This window comes from Natator depressus, chromosome 2 (genome assembly GCF_965152275.1).
Source record: "Natator depressus isolate rNatDep1 chromosome 2, rNatDep2.hap1, whole genome shotgun sequence".
NCBI lineage: Eukaryota > Metazoa > Chordata > Testudines > Cheloniidae > Natator > Natator depressus.
Genome location: NC_134235.1, coordinates 218695770 through 218722033, shown reverse-complemented (window position 1 = coordinate 218722033; position 26264 = coordinate 218695770). Strand labels below are relative to the sequence as shown.

The window sequence follows — 26264 nt, the reverse complement described above, 5'->3', positions numbered from 1 at the left end:
ATTGCAAAATTGACTCAATGCAACAATCCATAAAGAAGATATTCAATGCTATTCACTGTAGTTTAATGACAGTGAAGCCTTAAATTGGGTTTATGACATATGTTGGGCTCCTGCATGTTCAAATATCATTATCTGTAAGTCATAATGTTACTAACTGAACAACGTAGCACATATACACTTGGCAGATTCCTGACATACACAGTTTTTAACTGTCTCCCAGATTTAGGACTGAGAATGTCAAAATGACCCTGTCTTTGGCAGGGACAACAGAAGGCCTGGTTGTATCAAACTCTGCTTGAAATCAAATCTTATTTCTGCTAAAAATCTGCCATTTTTTACCCTTAATCCAATATTTGAATTTGCACAATTGTTCCTAATTCAATTGATCATGTTAGATTTGTGGATTTGGAAAGTGAATGCTGCGTTATAAAAAATGAAAATTTAATTTATAGGGTTCACACAAGGCAATTTTATAGGGTTTATACAAGGCAATATTTCATCTAGGGAAGTACTGTAAAATAGATGACAAAAAATTTTTTTGAGCAGATCATAAAGCATTCTCTGTTTGGTTGTCATGTTTTACTCTCATTATCAATGCAAAAATGAAACTTTTTTTTAATGCTGCAAGTGAAATCTTGGAAAAGTCAGTGTCATTGTGAACCTTCTATGGAATAAAATTTAGTATCTGAAAGTTTGCAATGGAGGACTTAACTGAAACTCCTAAAATCCACATTCTCATTTTCTGATCTCATTTATGAGTCACACACAGAGGGTGGAGTGTAGTAAATCTACTCTGGCCATTTGACTAGGCAATAAGCCCAAGAACAAATATATTTCAATATGTTAACATTAATAAACAGTGAAATCCCAAAATCCTTTTGCAAGGCTTCAATTAGCATTCTGAACTTCATAGATCGCAAATTCATCTTTGTCAAGAAGTATTGCTATCGCATGGTTGTTTCTAGAGGCCATGGTACTGTAGCTACACCTTTGTAATTTGTAAAAAACGGACTATTCATTTTTAAGCTCAAAGGTGAGCCATTTTCCTTTAGATTTTCATATTCATTTATTTAAAAGGTACATCATTTTATTTCACAGTAGCTGTTCCAAAATGGTGTATGAGGTTTCTCTAGGCATGTCACCATAGACTGTATAGTAAGACCATATAATTCCTGCAGTAGTTTCTGGTTTTCATCCAAAATGCATTATATGGGATAATAAGATCAAGTAAGTATAATACTCAAGAGAATACTGAAAAAAGAACGAGGAGTACTTGTGGCACCTTAGAGACTAATAAATTTATTTGGGCATAAGCTTTCGTGGGCGAAAACCCACTTCATCAGATGCACGGAGTGGAAAATACAGTAGGAAGATATATGTATACAGAGAACATTAAAAAATGGGGGTTGCCAACACTGATAGTTAATTTAACAGAATCAGCCAAAAATAAGTCTTATTTCTGACTACATTTAAGTTTTACTACCTACATTACCCTAGACATTGTCAAAACAGTTTATTCTTCAAAAACTCCCACCTCAGTCTGAAATTGACATTACAGTGACTTTCCAGATCTCAAGTATGCCAAGAGATGACTACAAGCAAACATCTGGAACTCAAAAAGCGCAAACTCCAGAAGTAAGATGGCTATGTCGTATTGAAGGCTATGTCCTTCCTTCCTCAAAACAAATTATTTCCAGAACCCTACAATATTCACCTCTATCAACAGACCCTTCAGCCCCTATTTATCTATATCTCAGCCATCTGGATTCAGGTGTTATGTTCTTGTTTCAGTGTTCACATGTGCTTTTGTAAAAGAAAACAACGTTTTAAAAAGGGCTGTGGGAGACTCACAAAAAAAATCCAAGATGGAAGTCACAACCCTGAATTATATATAATGGGCTTTTGTAATTCCAACTGTAAATAAAACATGCTTCCAATCTTCTACTGCATACAGTGTTACAATATATAGTACTGTATATTTCTGCATAATTTCCACATTAAAAATAATGATGACAAAACAGTATCTCTTACTTTCGACGGAACATTTCTGCAAATATGCAGCCAACACTCCAGAGATCAACTGGTGTTGCATAGCTGGATTGAAGCAAAACTTCAGGAGCTCGGTACCACAGAGTGACAACCTGTAAAACAAAGAGGAACATATTAGGAGAAATATTCAATTGCAGAAATACCAACTAGTGTGTGGGGTTGCCCAGTGACCCAGATTGCCTTAAGCTTGTATGGTCTCACACACTAAGGATGGCCAGGTTTGGTCACTGCATAGATGACAGTCCTCTAAAGAAAATCCAGGTGCTGCCAGAAGTGGTGTGGAGGAGTCAATAGGTGGGATTATTCCTTCTGAATCGTGGTATTTGAAGGCACTGTACACTAATTTAAAGGATGAGTCAAAAAACCTAGTCCCAACTCACTTATGGCCATTAAAGCTTCCATGGCATATTCTGCAGAAGTAGGGATATTAAGTGTGGTATCCTGACCAAATTCCAACCTGATTAAAGATATTCTGATTAAAGATATTCTGCTGACCTAAAATATCCCTGAAATCTGTCCCTAAAATCTATTGTAAAATCAAATTGTAAATTGTCATATCTCTACTGAAGTCAGTCCTCCAGGGACTGTGTCTTATAGGTACTGCGCTGTACTAGGGGCTGCATGAGTACTGCAAATTGGGCCCACAAAGAAATACCAGACAGTTAATATTTATCACTTTGTTTCCCCACCATAGACCTAGATACAGGTGGTTCTGACTGTACACATTAAAGACTAAGGCTCAATTATGAACCTTCCAGCATGCCTGCACCCTTACATCTCTGACTGAGTCACCATATGGCTAGGGCACAATTTCAGAATCACAGCTTGGTTCCACAGTTGCCAACTTTCAGAGGGTAAATAAGCACCCCGACTTTCACAGTAAGCCAAAAATCAAGCTAATCCCATTTCAAACAAGGCCAAAGAACCCCAACACTCTATGTGACTGGATCCCCTGGCATGCAGTCTAGGACTGTGGTGGGCCCGCTGTGCATCCCTGACTCTCTCCCCCCCTTGCCCCTGCTTGCCCCTTGCCCATCAAAAAAAAAAAAAAAAAAAAAAGAAGAAGCAACAAGCTACAAGCTAAAAACTAACCAACAAGAAACTCACAAGCCAATTAAGCCAAAAACAAGCCCGATTTCTGCACTTTTTTTGTGGGCTTGGCATGTCTGCTTGGTTCCTCTCCTACGCCTCAGTACAGTTAGAATCCAGCCCTAAAGAAGCAGGATCTTCAGCTGAAGGACAATACTGTATTGGTAGTATGCTGTAGTTATAAACCACAGACAACGTTATAAAGAGGGAACAAGGGTCTTATAATTATTGCATTAATTTTGAGATACAAAAATACATGTGTTGGAAAGTGCAGTGTTTCTCTAGGCTCATGAAACTGAAATTTAAAAAGATACCGAAAAAGAAATAATTGCAAAGTAAAAGATAGAAATACCTTTAAAATACACATTATTTAAAATGGTGAGTGCTGAATTTAAAGACCAGTACTCAGAAACATATGACAAAGGTGGGTTTTTTAAATAACAACAATATAATTGTCCTCTTAGCAGAAATAACAATGCAAGTAATCAGCTGAATTTGCTGCTGGGAGCCAGCTGAAACAAAAGCAAATACAACATTTATTACAATCATTACATGCCCTGACAGCATCTGGAGGTGTGGAATGGATAGAGGAGGGAAGTTCAAGGATATTTACACAAGTGTCATATTTGCTAAAAGTTCTTTTACATGCTTTGATCGCTATTTATAAAATTTATTTTTGAAACAGTTCAATAACTTAGCGCAAAATAAAGCTGAGCTGAGCCAACTTTGACTTCAAGATACATGCCTATGTAAACTGGCACAGCAACAGAAGAAGGCATAATGTAATCCCTTAATTTTCTCTGATTGGTTGGTGTCAAATAGGGATGCTTTTCTAACATATGTACAGGGGAAGGTAACTCTCCCTCAGAAGTTCATTCCAATGAACTTTAATTTGAGGTCAGGATGCCATTATGAACACCACTGATAAAGGCTGCCCAGGAAATATGCTGAATCAGGTGGAGTTCCTTTTTCAATATTTTGTTTAACGATATTAATGTATTTCTCAATGTTTGGTCTGCACGTATATTCTGTTAGGGCCTTTGGGGAGAAACCCATGGGATAGGAAAAATTACTTTAAAAAATTTGGAGATTTCTAGGGTCATGAATTTCCACATATTCTTTTTTTTTTCAGCTGTGGGGGCAGCCGCCTAACAGAAGGGGAGGAGCAGCATCAACTGAAGACCTATAGGAGAAACAGGACCAAATCTTGCAGATTCTGAACTTGAGATCCAAGTGGGCCTCCCCACACAAAATGAAGGAAAGTTATTTACCCTTCATAACTGTCGTTCTTCAATTTCACTGTGGGTACACATGCACTCCATGAGCATGAGACCACAGAATTCTAGCAAGTAGCGTCCACTGGGCCACACTTACACCTTTGTTCTCCTTTTGCTCTGTGCTAAGCGTATAAGGGGTGTTGCTGCCCCACACCTCTCCAGTTCCCCCTCTTACCATGAATCAGAGAGGATCTGAAGCAGAGAAGAAGAAGGGTGAGTAGTGGAATACAGATTGGGATCACACATCTCAAAGAACTCCAGTTACAAAGGGTAAGTACGTTTCCTTTCTTCTTCAATTGCTGATCCCGATGTGTATTCTGTTGTGGGTCACTGACAAGCAGTACTCATAGAGGAGGAGGGTGTGAGGATGCAGGCAGTATGGTTGCTTGTAAAACCACTATTCCAAATAATACATCAGCGGAGGAGGATTGGACTCAAGGCACAATGCCTTGTGAATGTGTGGATGGAACTTGTTGCTGCCTTGCTAATATCAAGCAGAGGTACTTCTTGGAATGTTGCTACTGGGGCTGTCTGTACTCTTGCAGAATGAGCCTATACTCCATGTGGGGGAGGAAGGTGTGCCAGCTAATAAAACAGGATACAGCCAGAGATCCACTTGGAGATCCTCTGGGAGGAAACAGCTTGTTCTGCTTTGGCAAGAAACAGCCCAGGTGACTTTCTGATATCTTTTGTTCTCTGTAGAATAAAATGCCAAAGCTCATCTCATATGGCAGGAATGAAATCTCTTCTCTAAGCTGGAAGCATGGGGCTTTGGGAAGAACACAGCTAAGTGGATAGTCTGGTTTATGTGAAATTCCGATACTACTTTAGGGGGTGAATTTTGGATGGAGCTGTTGCGAAACCTTGTCTTTACGAAATATAGTGCAAGGAAGGTGTGCCATTAGGGCCCCCGGTTCACCTACCCATTCATCCGAGGGTGATGGCAATGAGGAAAGCAACCTTCATAGACAGGTGAAGCATCAAACAGGTAGGCAGGGCTTCAAAAGGTGGTGTGGATTTTTCACACCCCAGAGCAACATAGCTGGGTTGACCTAAATTTTAGTGTGAATCTGGTCTTAGATTCCTGGCACATCACTATAGCAGTCACCATGGATCTTTAAGCAGTACTGGCAGCATCGACTGCAGCTTCTAATAAGGGTCTTGCCACTAAACTTCCCTCATCAATAAGACCTCAAACTTGAGCCCTATCCTCCTTCTTCAGGTGCTGGGTCCTTATGTGTATTCCACTACTGATACACATGCACTTCATCTACCTGAGACTGGAGAATTCTAGCAAGTAGTATCCATTGGTCTGCACCTGCATCCTGCTCTTCTCATGCTCCTTTCTGAGGGTATAAGAGGCGGTGCAGGCTGACATATTTCCTGTTCCTTCTGACCACCGTCTGGCCTGAGAAGAGTTCCAAATCCCCTCAGAGGAGGTCCAGGCCTCCAACACAAGCTACTGGATAGCCCAGAGCCTACAGGCTCTAGCTGAATAGCACTCCTAATCAATGAGGCCATGCTGAAACCAGGAAGAACTGTGTGGCACACGTCAGTTAAGGAAGAACTGTGCCCCTACTACTCTGAGAGCAAAAAAGCAGTACTTTGTCCCGACTAAGGGAGCGGAGTTGTTCTTCCATGCTGCACCCAACTCCACAGTCATGCAAGCAGCCATGGAAAAGTCCAGACAACAATACCCACGGGCCACCTGGCTGGATCAGGAGGCCAAGAGTTTAGACCTTATGGAAGAAAGGTGTTTGCTGCCACCAGTCTCTAATTTAGAATTTCCAACTTCTGGGCCCTCTTGGCAAAATATGATTTTTTGATTTATTCTAAGTTCCTGGACTTTTAAAGACATTACCCCGAACTGGGAGTTTCCCATTCCATGATTCCATTGGCTCCCTCAGTGTGACAGTGAACTGCTCTGGGGCAGGGTAAAGGATTGAATGCTGGTCAGACCAGCACTAACCTCCGTGACAATTTACCCCATAACTGCAGTTCCTTTCCCAGGGAAGCATGCCACATACAGCAGCTGCTCCCTTCCTGCTGGCCACACACCTCAATTTGTAGCAGAGAGCGAATGTGAACTGTACACTTAGAGGGGACGCTGCTATTTACAGAGGACTGGGAAAGCATGTAGCATGGGAACCTCTCCTTCCACATGACCACTGCCTGGCCCACTTCCTTGAAACTTTGCTCCCCTCTGTGCTGCACACACACATGAGTATGTGTGTATGTGTCTGTATATCTAGCTACCTCGAGAGAGGGGGCATCTGGTTCTTAATAATTAGGGAATTTAAACAATTATACACTGTAAAAAAAGGCATGCAAGTTTATTTCTGACAAATATCGGATTGCTTCATACTGAGAGGGGAAATTGTTTGCCTTGGGCTGTGTTCTGATAAACTGATCTTTACTGTCTACCTACAAAAGGGTCCGAGTCGTATCAGGGTTTGCAATGTGCAAGTTTGAATTTCAAGATGTGAATCTCAAAATGATTGTTATTTATCAAATGTCAACTTGCACATAAGTAATAACCACAGATAACGCCTATCTTGCTAGGGATCCTCTTTTAAGAAATACAGTATGATGTAGTTTGGTTTTGACATAATTTCACTCACTCTTTTTCACCATAGAAACCAAGCAAATATTTGTGGACATTCCATTAACATTTACAGATAAGTAGAAATGAAAATTATTCTGAACACAGGATATGGTGAGCTGAACAACTAGCTCATCGCTTCCTCTTAACACTGCACTGTCTTAGTGCTTAGCTAAGCCACATAATCAGTGAGGGGCCCTATCATAGAGAAAGAGAGAACTTCGACATTACAGCTTGATAAAGTAACATTTTTAGCATAAAAAAGCATGCCTCTGCATTTTTATGTGTTGCTTAACCCTTTATACCCGACACCACTAAAATGGAATGTTGGGGCCACAACTGTAGCAAGGGGGGTTCAACAGGATGAACTTCAGTCCTCTGATTAAACAAGCTCCTCTCTTCAGCTGCCTCTCTTTTCCCAGCCTTTTTGGTTTCTTTAGCTCCTCCTCCCTGAGGGTCTTCCAGGTCCTTCCAAGTAGACAATGTCACCTTCCAGTTCCTCTCCCTTGGCTCTGCCTTCCCTCCATATGCCAGTTTTTCCCTTGCTTCTTCTTCTCAGCACACCTCTGCTGCCCCTAATCTCCAGGCTAACACTCCCTCAAACCTTGCCACTTCCCACTCACTCTTACCTCCCTCACTTTCTCTAATCTGACACCCCCACCACCTTCCCTTTGATTCTCCATAATTTCACCCAGTCTTCTTCCCTTCCTCTTGCTGCATTCAAACCCTCCCATGCCAAATGGCTGCTGTCCTATCCTGTCCAGCTGCCTTTTGCTTTCTCATCAATTGGATGCTTAGGTGGACTAGAGTATCAAACTAATACTTTATCTGTTAGTCCAAGGGTGGGCAAACTACGGCCAGTGGGCCGAATCCGGCCCACCAGCCATTTTAATCCAGCCCTCAAGCTCCTGCTGGGGAGCGGAGTCTGGGGCTTGACCCGCTCCGGCGCTCCAGCCAGGGAGCAGGGTCGGGGGCCGCTCCATGCGGCTCCTGGAAGCAGCGGCATGGCCCCCCTCTGGTTTCTACATGTAGGGGCAGCCAGGGGACTCTGCTCTGAATGCTGTCCCGCCCCAAGCACCACCTCCAGAGCTCCCATTGGCCGGGAGCCGCAGCCAGTGGGAGCTCCAAGGACGGTGCCTGCAGACAGGGCAATGTGCAGAGCCACCTGGCCGCGCCTTCGCATAGAAGCCAGAGAAGGGACATGCCGCTACTTCCTGGAGTCGCTTGAGGTAGCGCTGCCTGGAACCTGCACCCCGGAGACTCCCCCCATGTCCCAACCCCCTGCCCCAGCCCCGATCCCCCTCCCGCCCTCCAAACCCTTGATCCCAGCCCGGAGCACCCTCCTGCACCCCAAACTCCTCATCCCCAGCCCCACCCCAGAGCTCACCCCCCCAGCTGGAGCCCTCACCCCCCCATGCTCCTACCCCTGCCCTGATCCCGCTCCCACCCTCCAAACCTCTCAGTCCCAACCTGGAGCACCCTCCTACACCCCAAACTCCTCATCCGCAGCCCCACCCCAAAGCTTGCACCCCCAGCTGGAGCCCTCACCTACCCCTGCACTGCACTCCCCCACCCCAGCCCGGACCGGCCCCCTCCTGCATCCTGAACAAATTTCTAGCCCCACCCTGAGCCCGCACCCTAACCCCCATTTTGTGAGCGTTCGTGGTCTGCCATACAATTTCTATTCCCAGATGTGGCCCTTTGGCCAAAAAGTTTGCCCACCCCTGTATTAGTCCAAGAACAAAAAGGCTGAGAGTAATTTGTAGGTTGGGACCTGGTAGAAACATTTTCCTCACCATACCAAGTCACAATTCAGGTCCCCACTCACCAGACAAGCAGGGACTAAAGCTGTTTACAGTGGCTACAGATCACTGCTCTGTCAGGTCAAATATCAAATGATCTAGGCAGCATCTCCAAATGAAAATAAATGAAAGAAGCTTCTTGGTGATATTATAGAAGCAATTAAACATCCAAAATTCTACCAAAATGTCATCTGGTTTCCTACTCCTGAAAGAGGAAGAAGGAAATGTACCCAGTGCAAGTATGAGGGAAGAAGAGCTGAGACATATGCAGGGGCAGAGCTCTGCAGGAGAGGGCAAGGAGGAATATAACCTTTTGTGAAACATAAAATTGTCAATCTTAATGTATCAGAAGATTCTAGGAGCATCTGACATCAGCAGTTTCAATCCCAGCCACTTTCGACCATTTATATCTGGCACAAAGCCAAGTTATGAGCAAGTATCTGCTCACTAGGAGTGAAATTGAGAGGGCCAACACAAAACCTATGCACCATTTATATCCCACTTAAATCCCATTTAATTCACAGGGGTGAATTTCACCTTAGGCTATCTATTTAGATTTCAGTAGCATCTGCACCATGCTAGGCACTTTCCAAACACAGATGAAGACACAGTCTCTGTCTTGAATAGCATACAGTCTAGAAAAGGCAAAGACACATAAAGGGTGAGAGAAGGGGATAAGTAACATACAAGTAAAGGACTACATTTTAGTTTTGTCATAAGCCCTAAGGCCTTGTCTACACTACCGCTTAAGTCAATATAAGTTACATCGCTGAGGGGTGTAAAAAACCACCTCCCTGTGTGACATAACTTACATGAACTTAACACAGTATCTACACTGCACGATGTCAGCGGGAGACGCTCTCCTGTCGACATAGGTTCCACCTCTTGTTGAGGTGGATTAATGACATCAATGGGAGAGCGCTCTCCATCGACATATTGCGTCTTCACCAGACCCGCTAAATCAACACCTTGCATCGATCGCAGCGGCGCTGATTTAGCATGGTAGGGAAGACAAGCCCTAAGTAAAGAGCAATGCATAATTGCACTGCCCCAGGGGCAGACTAGGGTTCGGTTTGTGACTCAGAGGGGAGGTATTCTGTGCCAGTGCTATATCCTGTGTCTACACTGGCTCAGCTATATTGACTTGCATGTTTGGGGGGGCAGGTGGGGGATTCAAGGCTCCACCTACCCCTGCCCAGCCAAACCTGTTGCCCAGAACAGTGACCATGCTGAAGCTACTCATCTCACCTCTCTGTGACCCAGGACACGTAGCTGCACAGGACAGTAAGGGGGTACCCTATTCCCTAGACATTCCTGATGCGAGCACTGATTTGCCTTGGAATGCTGAGCTCATTGGATATCACATTTGTAGGGGAAATGGCAATAGTGAGATGACTTCCTATTGAGACTTAGTGCTTAGAGACATTTTTGAAAAATTTCTTATTGGTGAGCTCAGAAGTATTGTTTCACATTGTGAAAATTAAAGCGGTAGTTATGCTTACTCATCTGTAGAGTTCAAGGCTGTTCTTGTTATTTGCTCATCTAAACATACTTAAGGATAAACTAATAATTTCATTTTTTGATTAAAATTAACTTCAGTGGGCTTTGAATCAGGCCCTAGTTGAAGACAAAGGGATTCTTTGCAATTACTTAAATGGGGTTTGGATAGGGTGACCAGATTTTATAGGGACAGTCCCGATTTTTGGGTCTTTTTCTTATATAGGCTCCTATTACCCCCCCCACCCCCATCCCGATTTTTCACATTTGCTGTCTGGTCACCCTAGCTTTGGATCAGTCATGAGGGAGGGGAACATCTGTAGAGAATACATGAGATGTGGTGGCAGATTCATTTTTATAAGGATCTATCAGCCACATACAGTAAAAGGAAGACTGCACTACAACTTCAGGTTTTGCATTCTGGTAACCAGAATCCGTTCCACATTTAGAGCAAACTTTTTTTGAGGTCTATGGGCACGTGTATCCATTCATTTAATAATATTGGACACAACACAAAATGGAAAAGCAATGTTAAAACTTGTTTCCCATAAAAAAAATCCATCAGTGTGTAGGAAATTAATCTTGTGTTCTAACAAAGAGCTAAAACTTTCTACAGAGCTAAGGTACCATGGGTATGGAATGAATGCTATGAAATATTGTATGATATCCTCTCCATGAAAGAAAACTTTGTGATAAATTTTATTTACCCTGATTCCTGTAATTTCTTTTTACTACCATATAACTTCTGCCAGGAGGTTTGATTATCATGGAAAACAATAACAGGTAAAAGGAATAGCAGTGAAAAGTGTCTATCCCCAGTCTAAAAGGTGAGGAAGTAAGAATGACAATTCAGTGGAAGACACGGATAATCCAGTTTACAAAGTTACTGCTGAATCAAAAAATTTGGATTACTTGCAACGGAGGTCCACTCTGTAGTCAAAGGCTTTTTATGACAGTATTCCCAAAATTGTTACTGACACTAGATTTACATTAATCTTGGGCAACCTGCCTGAATCTGTGATGGACTATGGACTTGGGTTGCTAATAGGGGGTGACACTGAATCAAAGATAGAAGCCAATCCTTTGATTATAATTGTACATGAATTTATGACAGAAACTGAATAATATGAAGAACAGATAAATGGGTCTTTCCTTTGGTATCCATTAGCCATAATTCTTGTTTCACTGAGAGGAAGGTGTAACTGAATTTTTTTCCTCAGTATCTTTAAATATATATGACGGTCAATTGTAGTATAATTAGGCAGGCCAAAAAAAGAATTTGAAGAGCAACTAGCCAAAGACTCAAAAACTAACAGCAATTTTTTTTAAGTACATCAGAAGCAGGAAGCCTGCCAAACAGTCAGTGGGGCCATTGGACAACCGAGGTGCTAAAGGAGCACTCAAGGAAGGCAAGGTCATTGCAGAGAAGATAAATGAATTCTTTGCATTGGTCTTCACTACAGAAGACATGAGGGAGATTCCTACACCTGAGCCATTCTTTTTTGGAAACAAATCTGAGGAATTGTCCCAGATTGAGGTGTCAATAGAGGAGGCTGTCAAATAAATTGATCAGTTGAACAGTAATAAGTCATCAGGAGCAGATAGTATTCACCCAAGAGTTCTGAAGGAACTCAAATGTGAAATTGCAGAACTACTAACAGTGATATGTAACCTATCATTGAAATCAGCTTCTGTACTAGATGACTGTAGGATAGTTAATGCCAATGTTTAAAAAAGGCTCCAGAGGCGATTCTGGCAATTACAGATCAGTAAGCCTAATTTCAGTATTAGGTAAATTGGTTGAAACTATAGTAAAGAACATAATTATCAGATACATAGATGAACATGATTTGTTGGGGGAAGAGTCAACATGGCTTTTGTAAAGAGAAATCATGCCTCATCAATCTATTAGAATTATTTGAATGGGGGTCAACAAACATGTGGACAAGGGTGATCCAGTGAATAGGTACTTAGACTTTCAGAAAGCCATTTTTTACAAGGTTCCTCACCAAAGGCTCTTAAGCAAAGTAAGCAATCGTGGGTTAAGAGGGAAGGTCCTCTCATGGATGGGTAACTGGTTAAAAGATAGGAAACAAAGTGTAGGGGAATAAATGGTCAGTTTTCAGAATGGATAGAGGTAAATAGTGGTGTCCCCCAGGGGTCTGAACTGGGACCAGTGCTGTTCAACATATTAATAAATGATCTGGAAAAGGGCGTAAACAGTAAGGTGGAAAAGACAATACAAAGTTACTCAAGATAGTTAAGTCCAAAGCAGACTGCAAGGAGTTACAAAGGGATCTCACAAAATTGAGTGATTGGGCAACAAAATGGCAGATGAAATTCAATGTTGATAATTGCAAAGTAATCCACATTGGAAAACATAATCCCAAATATACATACAAAATGATGTGGTCTAAATTAATTGTTACCACACAAGAAAGAGATCTTGGAGTCATTGTAGATAGTTCTCTGAAAACATCCGCTCAGTGTGCAGCGGCAGTCAAAAAAGCTAACGGAACCATTAGGAAAGGAACAGAAAAGACAGAAAATATCATAATGCCACTATATAAATGCATAGTCCGCCCACATCTTGAATATAGTGTGCAGATCTGGTCACCCTCTCTCAAAAAAGATACATTAGAATTGGAAAAGGAACAGAGAAGGGCTACAAAAGTGATTCGGAGTATGGAACACCTTCCGTATGAGGAGAGATTAAAACAAAGGGGACTTTTCATCTTAGAAAAGAGATGCCTAAGAGGGGATATGACAGAGGTCTATAAAATCTTGATTGTTATGGAGAAAGTGAATAAGGAAATGTTATTTACTCCTTCCCCTAGTTCTTATGTTATGTGGTCACCCAATGAAATTAATAGGCAGCAGGTTTAAAACAAACAAAAGGAAGTATTTCTTCATATAATGCGCAGTCAACCAGTGGAACTTGTTGCCAGGGATGTTCTGAAGGCCAAAACTGTAACTGGGTTAAAAAAAGAACTAGATAAGTTCATGGAGGATAGGTCCATCAATAGCTATTGTCCGGTCTGGTCAGGGATGCAACACCATGCTCTAGCATCCCTAGCCTTTGTGTGCCAGAATTTGGGAGTGGACAACAGGGGATGGATCACTCATTGACCGCCTGTTCTGTTCATTCCCTCTGAAGCATCTGGCACTGCCACTGTATGAAGACAGGGTACTGGGCTAGATGGACCATTGGTCTGACCCAGTATGGCCAGTCTTGTGTTCTTACGTAGTTATGTCTGTATGTCTTTGTCGGGATCTTTGTCTTGACAGACGTGTCAAGATGGAGGTCAATGAAAGCATTAAATGTCTTCTCAATCTTCTTTGAGACTTTAGAGTCACTGATATTTTTACATAGTTATCTGTTTTACAGGTTCCTTCAGGACTAATTTAATTCATAAAGAGTTTCATTTAATACAAGCAAAATTCTTCTTCTGTGTCTTCTGTTTTTGTGATTGTGGCTACGATGTTTCTAATGAACCACACCTGTGCCTTTTTTCCCCAACTTGCTATTCAGGATTCTGGCTCATTTCCCTATTCAAACCATGGGTGGTGCATGAACAGCTGGCTGGGGAAGGCTGGCTTCCAGCCCCACTCCTTCTGCGCACCCCCTGCTGGAGCCCAGAGCCCCCCACCGCAGCCAGCCCCTGCCCCAGGCAAGCGTCCCCAGGCCCGGAGCACAGGCGACTCAGCCACAACCCCTCCCAGCCTCAGAGGGCCGGGAGGGTAGGCAGCATGGCTGCAGCCCCGGAACACCAGGAGGGCAGGTGCACATCCCCAGCTCCAGAGCACTGGGAAGGCAGGCGGCGTGGCTTCAGCCTCAGAGCACCGGGAGGGTGGGCGGCACAGCCCCAGTGCCACTGCAGCCCCTGAGCACCGTGAGGGTGGGCAGTGTGGCCGCAGCCACGGAGTGCTGTGAGGGCTGGTGGCACAGGCCCAGCCCAAGCCAGGGCCACCATGCCGGGGACCGGAGCCATACCGAGTGGGAAGCAGGAGGAGGCCTGGGGGCGGAGCATGCGAGGGCCACGCTTGGCTGTTTGGGGAGGAATAGCCCTCCAGACTATGATACCTGCCGCCCATGAATGAAACATTTCTGTTTCACTAAAGACAATCTGTAAAATATCTTTTATAGACATATAAGATCTCTAATGTGGCTCTAAAACTGAATTATTTAGCTCAATTCTTGCTCATCAGGATTTTCACATTATCTTTGGGTGAGGCATCTTTTTTAGCTCTATTTTCTTCTGTACAAAGAATGAGATTATACAGCCATCTCCATGTTGGCTTCATGGGCTTCTCATAATAACTAAAAAGCATCTCTGGTGTTATTCCCAACTGTTCAGTTAGACTTAGAATGGAACACTGGTTGAAACTTTACTACGGATCTCCTACTGACCAGTTTCATATTCAGGATGACTTTTAATGACCTGTAACTCAAAAGTAGCTTGACCAATTTTCTTCAGACTTTGCAGAAAATTTCCCCATAGCCTTATGAGTAACCATGACAATTTTCAGGGCAAATCAATTTTACTAGACGGAGTTATAGGGTACTAAAAGTAAGGCTTGAAATGGAACTTGGCTTCAATCTTAACTATCCTCTCTCTGCATTATGCATGTTTCTTGCCTTTTAGGAGGGCTCTTCTGAAGTTCCACTGAGATAAATAAGAAGGATGGATGTGATTTCCTAACTAAACATGCTCAAAAATGGGTGTGTGCTCCAACAACACAGTATTACCTAATTTGATGAAAATATGGTATTAAGGAATCATTTAAGAACCAATAATTAATCTGTTCATGTGTCCGCACCTGCAGTATGGAAGGGAAATAAACAATCTTTATGTACTGATTTCTCGATGCTTTCCCCTCATCTTTTGCCAAACCTTTATTGAGTACTTTAAGTTTATTAAGAAAAAGGGGGCTCGCTTGGCTGAGATTCTGTCTAATCTATTCTCTCGATTAATCTCAGATGATTAATGAAGAATTAGAGGAGGCTAATGTAATTAATGCAAATCAACAAGGGTTTATGGGAAATAGATCCTGTCAAATTAAACTGATATCTTTTTCTGATGAGATTAGAAGTTTGGTTGATAAAGGTAATATACCATATTATGTTGCCATAATATACTTAGACTTTGATAAGGCATTTGACTTGGTACTGCACAACATTTTGATTAAAAACTAGAATGATATAACATTAACATGGCACACATTAAATGGATTAAAAACTGGCTAACTGATAGGTCTCTATATATAATTTTAAATGGGGAACGGTTATCAATCAGGAGTGTTTCCAGTATGGTCCTGCAAGGATTGGTTCTTTGCCCTATGCTATTTAACATTATTATCAATGACCTGAAAGAAAACATAAAATTATCACTGATAAAGTTTGCAGATGACACAAAAATTGGGAGAGTGGTTCTGATTCAGAGCAAGTATACAGTATGTGTTTTAATATGGCTAATTTATACCACTAGGAACAAAGAATATAGGTCATACTCACATGATCGGGCAACTCTAACCCGAGAAGCAGTGGCTCTGAAAAAGATTAGGGAGTCATGGTGGATAATCAAGTGAACAGGATCTCCCAGCATAATGCTGTGGCCAAAAGAGTTAATGTGATTCTGGGATGCATAAACAGGGGAATCTTGAGAAGGAGTAGAGATGCTATTTTACCTCTGAATTTGGCACTGATGTGACTGCTAATGGGATACTGTGTCCAATTCTGGTGCCCACAATTCAAGAAGGATGCTGATAGATTGGAGAGGGATCATAGAAGAGCCATGAGACTGTTTAAAGGATTAGAAAACATGCCTTATAATCATAGACTCAAAGAGTTCAGTGTACCTGGCCTGGCAAAAAGAAGGTTAAGGGGTGACTTGATCACTATCTATAATACTGACATGGGGTATTTAAATATTTAATCATGGGCTCTTCAATCTAACAGAGGAAGGTATAACACGATCCAGTGGTTGGACGTGGAAGCTAGACAAATTCAGACTGGAAATAGGGTGTACATTTTTGACAGTGAGGATAATTAACCATTGGTGGAGTCTCCATCACTGACCATTTTAAAATCAAGATTGGATTCTTTGATAAAAGATATGCTCTCAGAATTATTTTGTGGATGTTCTATGGCTGTGTTATACAGGAAGTCATGCTAGATGATCACAATGGTCCCTTCTGGCCTTGGAATGTATGACTCCCTCAAAAGTACAGATCATCATAATATCCTATCCATGATGGGAAGGTGACAGATAATATTCCCTGCATATTATGGAGTTTCCAGATTTTATTATAGTATTGGATAAACATTTAGGCTTGCATAATTCATTCTCCAAGTAATAGATCTTCCATTATTATCCATCTGCCTTTGATTCCATCAGAATGATAGGTATTGTTGGTGAGAAGAGTTCCTTCAATGGAGAAATGCAACCTTCATACTACGTCTTTTTATGGAAGTATTAAAATCTTTTTTCCTTTTGTGGGATGGGTGAATCAAATTGCTTCAGTGGCTTTTAGAAAGTACTTCTATTCTACTCTTGGTTCTAGGCACATAATATACATAAAAATAAAAAAAGAGTCCTACAAAAAGTGGAAACTAGGTCATATTACCATTGAATATAAACAACTAACACAAGTATGTAGGGACAAAATTAGAAAGGCCAAGGCACAAAATGAGATCAAACTAGCTAGAGACAAAAAGGGTAACAAGAAAACATTCTACAAATACATTAGAAGCAAGAGGAAGACCAAGGACAGGGTAGGCCCATTACCCAATGAGGAGGGAAAAATAACAGAAAATGTGGAATTGGCAGAGGAGCTTAATGACTTCTTTGTTTTGGTTTTCACCAAGAAGGTTGGTGGTGATTGGATGTCTAACATAGTGAATACCAGTGAAAATGAGGTAGGATCAGAAGAGGCTAAAATAGGGAGAGAACAAGTTAAAAAGTACTTAGACAAGTTAGATGTCTTCAAGTCACAAGGGCCTGATGAAATGCATCCCAGAATACTCAAGGAGCCAACTGAGGAGCTATCTGAGCCATTAGTGATTGTCTTTGAAAAGTCATGGAAGACTGGAGAGATTCCAGAAGACTGGAAAAGGGCAAATATAGTGCCCATCTATAAAAAGAGAAATAAGGACAACCTGGGGAATTACAGACCAGTCAGCTTAACTTCTGTACCCGGAAAGATAATGGAGAAAATAATTAAGCAATCAATTTGCAAATATCTAGAAGACGATAATGTGATAAGTCAGCATGGATTTGTCAAAAACAAATCATGTCAAACCAACCTGACAGCTTTCTTTGACAGGGTAACAAGCCTTGTGGATGGGGGGGGGGGGGGAGCGGTAGACGTAGTATATCTTGACTTTAGTAAAGCTTTTGATACTGTCTCGCATGACCTTTTCATACACAAACTACGGAAATACAACCTAGATGGACCTACTATAAGGTGGCTGCAAAACTAGTTGGAAAACTGTTCCCAGAGAGTAGTTATCAGTGGTTCATAGTCATGTTGGAAGGACATAACAAGTGGGGTCCCACAGGGGGATCAGTTCTGGGTCCAGGTCCGTTCAATATCTTCATCAATGGTTTAGATAATGGCATAGAGACTACACTTATAAAGTTTGCAGATGATACTAAGCTGGGAGCGGTTGCAAATGCTTTGGAGGATAGGATTAAAATTCAAAATGATCTGGACAAACTGGAGAAATGGTCTGAAGTAAATAGGATGAAATTCAATAAGGACAAATGCAAAGTACTCCACTTAGGAAGGAACAATCAGTTGCACACATACAAAATGGGAAATGACTGCCTAAGGAAGAAGTACTGCGGAAAGGGATGTGGGGGTCATAGTGGATCACAAGCTAAATATGAGTCAACAGTGTAATGATGTTGCAAAAAAAGCGAACATCATTCTGGGATGTATTAGCAGGAGTGTTGTAAGCAAGACACAAGAAGTAATTCTTCCGCTCTTCTCTGCACTGATTAGGCCTCAACTGGAGTACTGTGTCCAGTTCTGGGTGCTGCATTTCAGGAAGGATGTGGACAAATTGGAGAGAATCCAGAGAAGAATGACAAAAATGATTAGAAGTCTAGAAAACATGACCTATGAGGGAAGATCGAAAAAACTGGGTTTGTTTAGTTTGGAAAAGAAAAGACTGAGAGGGGACATGATAACAGTTCTCCAGTACATAAAAGGTTGTTACAAGGAGGAGCAAGAAAAACTGTTCCTTTTAACCTCTGAGGATAGGACAAGCAGCAATGGGCTTAAATTGCAGCAAGGGAGGTTTGGGTTGGACTTTAGGAAAAACTTCCTAACTGTCAGGGTGGTTAAGCACTGAAATAAATTGCTTAGGGAGGTTGTGGATGATTTTTAAGAGCAGGTTAGACAAACACCTGTCAGGGATGGTCTACATAATACTCAGTCCTGCCATGAGTGCAGGGGACTGGACTAGATGACTTCTTGAGGTCCCTTCCAGACCTATGATTCTATAAATCGCCTGTTCTTCAAGAGGTTAATATATCTCAGTACACGTGTCTGATGGCACAGTACACAGTAATGGTCATTTCAATGATATTTTCACTTGTGTTTCATGTTTGGATGTCTGTTTAATTAACTGATTTTGTGAAGTGAGACAGGGTTGTTGTTTTTATTATTACATAATTATTATTTTATTGGTCAAACCAGCAAGAAAAAAAATCACTTAAATAAAAAAAGAGAACTCTGGACCACATATATGACTCACTATAAGGTTCCTATTTCAATGTGTTCTCTTCTTTTTGATGTTAAGATATTTGTGCCTTGGAAATAAAGAAACAAACATCAATAACTACTGAAAGATAAAGTGAGAATAAAGGAGACATTCGTTTGCTTTGATGGTTTGCATACAAAATTAATCAGAATTTTGTATTTTATTTCTAGGAAGAACCGTGTTACCTAGTATGATGACGTTGATGTAGACTATTTCTAGGTACATCCGTTGTTTGTGTGTGTGTGTATAAATACAAACGGAAGGCACTTTAACTAGACATAGTGGCTTTCACCTCAAGAGTCTTCTGTGAATTAGACAGTTGACTGTAACTGCTACTAGAAAAGAAAACTAGCTCTGAATATGAGGTAGTGCTTTAACCATTGGTTAGAATTCAGTGCGTACCTCAAAACTCATACAAGGAAATCTCTTTCCATTTAGCACATTTCAAAGAATTATTTTGAATCTACACGGATATTATAAGTAGAGTGCCTAGCTCCTTTGTTTCTGAGTCACTGAATGAAACTTTACTTGCATCTTAAAACAGCATCTACAGTAGGAGATGTGGCAATAGTGCCGAATCCAAAACCCATGGAATCCAGTGGGACTACCCCCACTGATTTCCATAGTAAATGGGAATTGAGAGTGCTCATCCCTTTAGCAAGGGAATCAGCATCTCCATACTGAAGTTAAGTGTGTTAGCACTGAGATAAAATAATTACATTGACAGAGATGCGCTCTACAATGATAACAATCATTTATTTCTGTTTTTAAAGAAATCAAGCCAAATGTTTCACCACCAAAAGTTTATCTAAAATCAAAACATTAAAACAGGGATAAAAGCTTACAAGAAAACAAACACCTTAATTCTCTTACATTATTCTAAACAAATAAGGGTTATAAGAAAGAACAGAATTCTAGACTATTAGACTGAAAGGAAGTACTCAGTAGGTAGTAGCTCGATACAGTACTTTGGAATACACATACTGGTCCAGATCCTCAGCTGGAATAAATCAACATGGCTCCATTGAAATCAATCACAAATTTACGCCAGCTAAGGATCTGGCCCATGATTTTAAAAGACATAGCACCAGGTCCTGGGCCCTGTTCCAGTTGCTTTGTCTGCTCTGACAGCACAAAGCAGCCATAAAACTGACTCACATCCAGTCCCCTGACTATTCCCATCAAGTGGTGTAGTGATTCCTACACTACCCTTTTCCAGTCTCTGGGAGAAAGGGGGCATGGCAGGGACATCCCTATGGCTGGAACACCGTTGGAGCCATAAGTAGCTCTTAGACCAGGGACCAGACCATGACCAGCTCCAGGATCAAGGGAGTGTAAAGGTGGCTTAAAGCCACCTTTGTGTCCCACCCACTGGTCTTGCACTGAGTCCCTCCTAGCCAGACTGGAGGATCTAGGGCATAGCATTTATATTTTGGCTTTGTAATGGACCCTTGACTCCCCAACCCTAACAGAAACCCCAGATTCTGGTTAATAAAGAAAATTCTTCCCACTTCTTGAGGTGCTGTGTTTTATTTAGGGTCTTAAAAGAGCAAACAAAACCAAAGAAAAAACATAAGGCTACCATAAACTTCTTCTGTCCTGATTCCCACTATTACTTTGAGAGTCTCTAACAGTAGCAAATTATGCACAAAGAAACAGAGTCTCAGGGCAAAATGGACTTATCCCACACAGCTCTGTCTGGGCTAGAGGACATGCTATGGGCTCCAGGGCTGATGCCAGGCAATAACCCAGCAATGACAGCAGGTTTATACAGTTCCTAGCAGGGGTTGAAAAATACGGGGAAAAGTAGGGAAATCCACAGCATTTGTCACAAACCTCTCACCTGCTCAGTTTTCATACAAACAGGGCACTTTGCAACAAACTATAGAGCTGGTCAAAAAAATAGAGACAGAAGGGAGGGGGAAGAGGCATTAAAAAAAAATTGTTGAAATTTCCAGATTTTCAAAAAGTTTCTAACCACCTGCAATACATCCTAACTGTCTGGAACTTCTTTTTAAACAAACCCAGTTGTTTAACCCAAGGATCTCAAATTCAAATCACCACGAGGGCCACATGAGGACTACTACATTGGCCCGAGGACCGCATCACTGAAACCTTTGCATACAACGATACAAAAATATAGTCAAAAATGAGAAAAATGAAGAGTAATATAGTATGCTATTTTAAAGTCAATGTATTAACTTTTTAAAAACTGTAAGGTGAAGGGGGGTTTTAATAAAATATAAACACTCAGTAATGCACCTATCTCAAATGACAAAACTCGCATTTACTTTTAGAATTACTTCAGTTAAAGCCCCCCCTGCTCCCAGCCCCGCCCCCACTGCACCCCTTCCATGAGGCCCTGCCCCTACCCTGCCTCTTTCCACCTCTTCCCCCTCCCCATGCCAATCCCTTCCCCAAAGTCCTCACCCCAACTCTGCCCCTTCTCTGCCCCTATTCCAACCCCTTCCCCAAATCCCCACTCCGGCCCCGCCTCTTCTCCGCCTCCTCCCCTGAGCGTGCCCTATCCCCGCTCCTTCCTCCTCCCTCCTGGAAAGTCCTAAGCGCTGGGAGGTAGGTGGAGGAGCGGAGACGCGGCGCGCTCGGGGAGGTGGGGTGGGGCGGTGAGGGGAGCTTGGCTGCCAGTGGAGTTGGTGCCTATGGCGGGCCGCAGGCCACGTGTTTGAGACCCCTGGTTTAACCCATTCATAGTAGAAGCAGGGGTAGCAAGGTTTCTGTTCCTAGGGCCAACACAAAGTGAATTCTAATGTGAAGAAATATTTCAACAAGAACTCTAAGATCACTGTGGGTGAAATTATAACAAATTTGGATGGAATATAAACATCAGATTTTGGCCTGTAAAAATGTTATTTTTAAAAAGGAATAATCTAGAAAATCTTGTGTCAAATTTAAAGACTCTCATTGACTACCTTTGGACCAGCACTTTATTGTGAAAGTGAAAAATGCATACTGTATGCACATTTTTATTAGAAAACTGAATGGATGGATGTCCTTTTTGTCAAAGCAAAGGATTACAGCTTGGTATTCTAAATAAAAGGAAATAAGCTGGTGAAAATATTATCCAGGAGATATGTTTTTAGCTATTATTTTAATTAAGATATACAGTTATGAAATAATCCTGTGTTTAGAGCTAATGACCAGGAACTTTTTAACAGGAAAGAGATACAAATGTTAATTTAAGTACACTAGCTATTTGATGAAAAAGGGCCAGAATTTCAAACTTAGGTATGGTATCGGGAGTCTCACTTGCACGTGCAATTAAAGGGAATGTGTGTACAAACTGGCTAACTGTCCATTTAAATGTGCCTAATTATGTATTTGATTCTGCATTTACCTGATCTGTACTCAAAAACATGATAACAGTGCTCCCAAGTGCATGCCTAACTAATGCAAATGTGCTGACAACTGCATGCCTAACTAATCTTAAAATTTTAGGGAAAATGTTTCTGAGCTCTAAATTAAAAGTCTAATTTAGACACAAGTAACCATTGACAGCTCAACAATTAAGATATTCATCTAGGTAAATTATATACCTGAAGTGGGTTAATAGTCAGAAGGAACCTGAAATTTGATTAGTGAAAGGTAAATTTTCAGCCACAATCATTTATAAATCCCCTTTTTGTCACCACTTGGAGCTCTATTCACTCTATTCTACTAGCTTCTTGTTAATGGAAACTCTCTGTGCTCTTGATGGTAGAAAGTCTGCCTAGAAGGGATTCACAGTCAGGCTGAGGTTACTGAGGGGGTCTGGAGAAAGTCAGCACAGCCACCAAAGCAATTATTGCTGGCTGGGTAGGGGGAATTTAATTGTCAAGCCAGCCTGGGGGAGGGCAAATTCAGCACATCCCTGAGAAGCCTTTGGCAATGGTGCTCTTATGGAGCAACAGCTGAAAGTTAAATCTGTTTTACTACAACACCCCAAAGGGGGCCTGGTGTTACAGACCTGGCAGCCCTCTTTGCAGCAGTGGCTCCCTGGAATGGAGCTGCCTCACTACTTCAGAAGGGTGCAAATTTCAACTCTCTCATCCTTGGGCCAGAAGAGGTGAATCAAGCCCTTTAAACTACTATAACCCTATAAATCACAGAACAGGACTATAAACACTGTAAAGCCGCAAATAAATCCAGCAGATTCTATTTAAACCTAATGGACACAACGCTGCATCACGAAGGGGAGCATAACATGAATGATAACTGTTGGAGATGTGGCAGTCAAACAGTAGACCTTACACTTACATTAAGGAAGTAAAACTTCCTGAAATATCCTTTTTCTTACAAATAATACAATCCAATATGTTATTTTCACATAAAGTGAACAACAGAAACAAACTACTAAGATATAACATGTAAATATGTACAAATATACACACATAGTACAAATTGTAGGAAGTAAATTGGTTGTTTCAGTCCAGTCCTTAGAGTATGCGTGCCAGCAGCCCAAAAACCATCATCACAATTGGCACAAGATAGTACCCATGCTCACAGTTTGAGCAGAGAAGCCCAAGATTTAATGGACGAGGAGACTGAACTATCCCCTCCCCTCCAGAGACGGGACCTCTAGAAGTGGGCTGAAGCCTACTGGCAGGGGCCTTGTGCTACACCTGTTCTGTGGAGACATTGACAACCTCTCTCCCCTATGCTCTCAATATGGCACTTTTCACAAAACCCAAGTCACAAAACACACAAGATTGTTCAAATACCTAATAGAAAACTCAGTTGTAAATAACAGAAGATTCTCTACGTTGATATGAAGAATTTGAAAATTTAGCAGAATACAACATGTAACTTTAAAGTTTATATGTATTACTTTTTGGTATTGTTTTCATTAAATCAGATACCTCAAGAAATTAACTGTGGCTAACTTACTCTATTAGCCTGGTAAGAGTCAGTCTAAACCTCTTAAGAATCCAATCCAAAGTGATTACACTTTTATGCCCTACCTATGAAGATACTTTTTTTTTTTTTTTTTTTTTTTTTTTACAGTGGCCTTTTGTATGTAAGGCTTCTTACTCAAAATCTATAAAACACCTTCTCTGAGTTTAAAGGATACTAGTTTAAGAGACAGTACAAACAAGAATGTTCAAGGTAATAAGTGCTTTCATGTTACTAGTTCTCATGTTGGAGGGTAGTGGATCAGGCTAAAGGACAGAGAGATAAGAACAATATTGCTAGTTACTAACGAATGGCAGATAAAAGAACTCTTCTGGGTTCTGATTAAGTGACAGCATTCTACACATTCCTCTGAGTTGAGAAAGTTTGCCTGAGAACAGCAGCTATGTTACATGTGAAGTACCACTAAACAAGCATATCTCTATGTTTTCAAATTCCAGAATGAGAACAGGTTCAAGCCCCCCCGCACTTCATTTGAACAGGAACACTCTCTGGACATGCAAAAATAACTTGCTGTGTTTCAGTCTCCATTAAAAAGTATAAATGTATATGCTGCAAGCACAGAGAAGTTTTGTAGGACTCCATGGCTGTGAGCCAATGTTTACAATCCTCTGGGTGGGAAATGCAGGGTGAAAGGCTCTTGATGGCAGGCTTTAGAAGTCTTTGCTGTTGCCGCCAATGACCTTCTGCCTCCGTTTTCAAAGTAGCTCCCTTGTTAACCCCTTGGCTACTGTCTGTGTAGGAGCCTGCAAAGGAAATACCTTTCCTTTCAATCCAAACTCTCTGTCCATGGGTCAAACTCTGATTTCAGTAGCAGCTCAGGAACGGTGGGTTAATTTGTGCTCCAAACCTAATATCAGAGTCATGGCAATGTGAGGTATTTTCAGCAGTCACTGAGGCTGAATTTAGTTGTGCTCTGTGAGCTAAAAAGTGAAAGTTTCCAGTTTCAGGCAATGGACTTGTGCTTACAGGCTCAGGGGTTGTGAAACATAAGCACAGTGAGTCTCCAGGAGAGGAGGAAGCTTCCAATTTAGGCAGAAATGCTTTTTCTCTGACTAGCCAATGAGTAGTGATGGTGTTGGTAGCAGCAATCCTTTCTCCTGGGGTCTCCAAGTTAGAGGAATGACATGCTGAACTACCACCAGCGCATCAAAGAGTTACTAAAAGGGAGCACTCAGTATAGAATTGAGATCCAAACCTTCAGAGGGCTTTGCCTCTCTCTGGCCTGAGACCAGAACAGAAACATAGTTCAGGATGTCACCTTCTGCACTCTGTAATCTCTGCGTATCCCCTTTGCACCTACTCTCCAGAAAAAGTCTCTTTTTTAAAAAGTGTCTTTTAATATATTCCTTATCTGAAACAGGAAAATAAATCAGATTGAAATTCATACCTAAGACCTTGTCTAAATGGTCTAATGGACTTCAGCATGAAAGCCAAGAGACTTCTGAATTCTAGTGCCAGTTATACCACTGATTTACTGTTTGGCCTTCAGCAAATCATTTAAACTCTCTCTTTTCCTCCCCATCTCTAAGACAGTGATAATAAAAGGTGGAGGATTGTCTGTGTTGCCTTCCCCGAAAGGTGCGTGCCCAGAAGTAAATCCTCCATGCAAAGATCTCCTTGTTTGCTCCTGTGTCAACCAAAGGGATGGAAGTCTCAGGTCCATTCATGGCATTAGGATCCACGCAAGGAATGAAAAGTCCCCACCAGTGTGGACTGTGAATGGAAATCCTTTGTAAAGGGCATTCTCACAGCAGCTGCAGCCAGGCAGGCCTTGGTAGCATGGTTCCACTGGAGCTGCAATAGCGAGGAACAGGTGCAAGGGGAGAGAGATTGAGTACCTGTGGATATAGCCCTTGGATTTGCATAGATCCCAGGAGATCCATTGGCCTGGGGGACTGGTCCCTGTACCATGCACAGGGAGGTGCCAATCCCCAAATGGGATGAAGTGGAGGAATCCCCATGTGGTGATCCCCATGAAGATTTCCTCCCCCTGAACTTCCTTCTGTGAGTGCTTTTGTGGGAAGTGGGAGATCCCCTACTGACCTTCCTCACAGGGGTGCTTTGTGGGTTAATTAGTTATCTTGTCTTTAGAGCGCTTTGAAGATATAAGGCTCTGTGTATAGTGGTTACCCTTAAAAACTTGCTAACTGCTTTAGATAGATAATGATTCCTTAATATTTGCAGTATTCCCTAGCTATTCTCTACATAAGTAAGTACAGGAAATACTGCAAATATAGAGGTAACCTCGCCTATTTATCTGGGGCAAA

At 41.7% G+C, this 26264-nt stretch overlaps 1 protein-coding gene across 3 annotated transcripts in view; it reads right to left on the bottom strand.

Annotated features, from left to right (window-relative positions):
- CDK6 (cyclin dependent kinase 6) overlaps positions 1–26264 on the bottom strand; it is a 184332-nt gene that overhangs the window by 36829 nt on the left and 121239 nt on the right. For all 3 annotated transcript variants that reach the window (XM_074945919.1, XM_074945920.1, XM_074945921.1), the window contains exon 5: positions 2032–2141. In XM_074945919.1, the coding sequence (XP_074802020.1) occupies positions 2032–2141 (110 nt within the window). The remainder of the gene's footprint in view (positions 1–2031; positions 2142–26264) is intronic.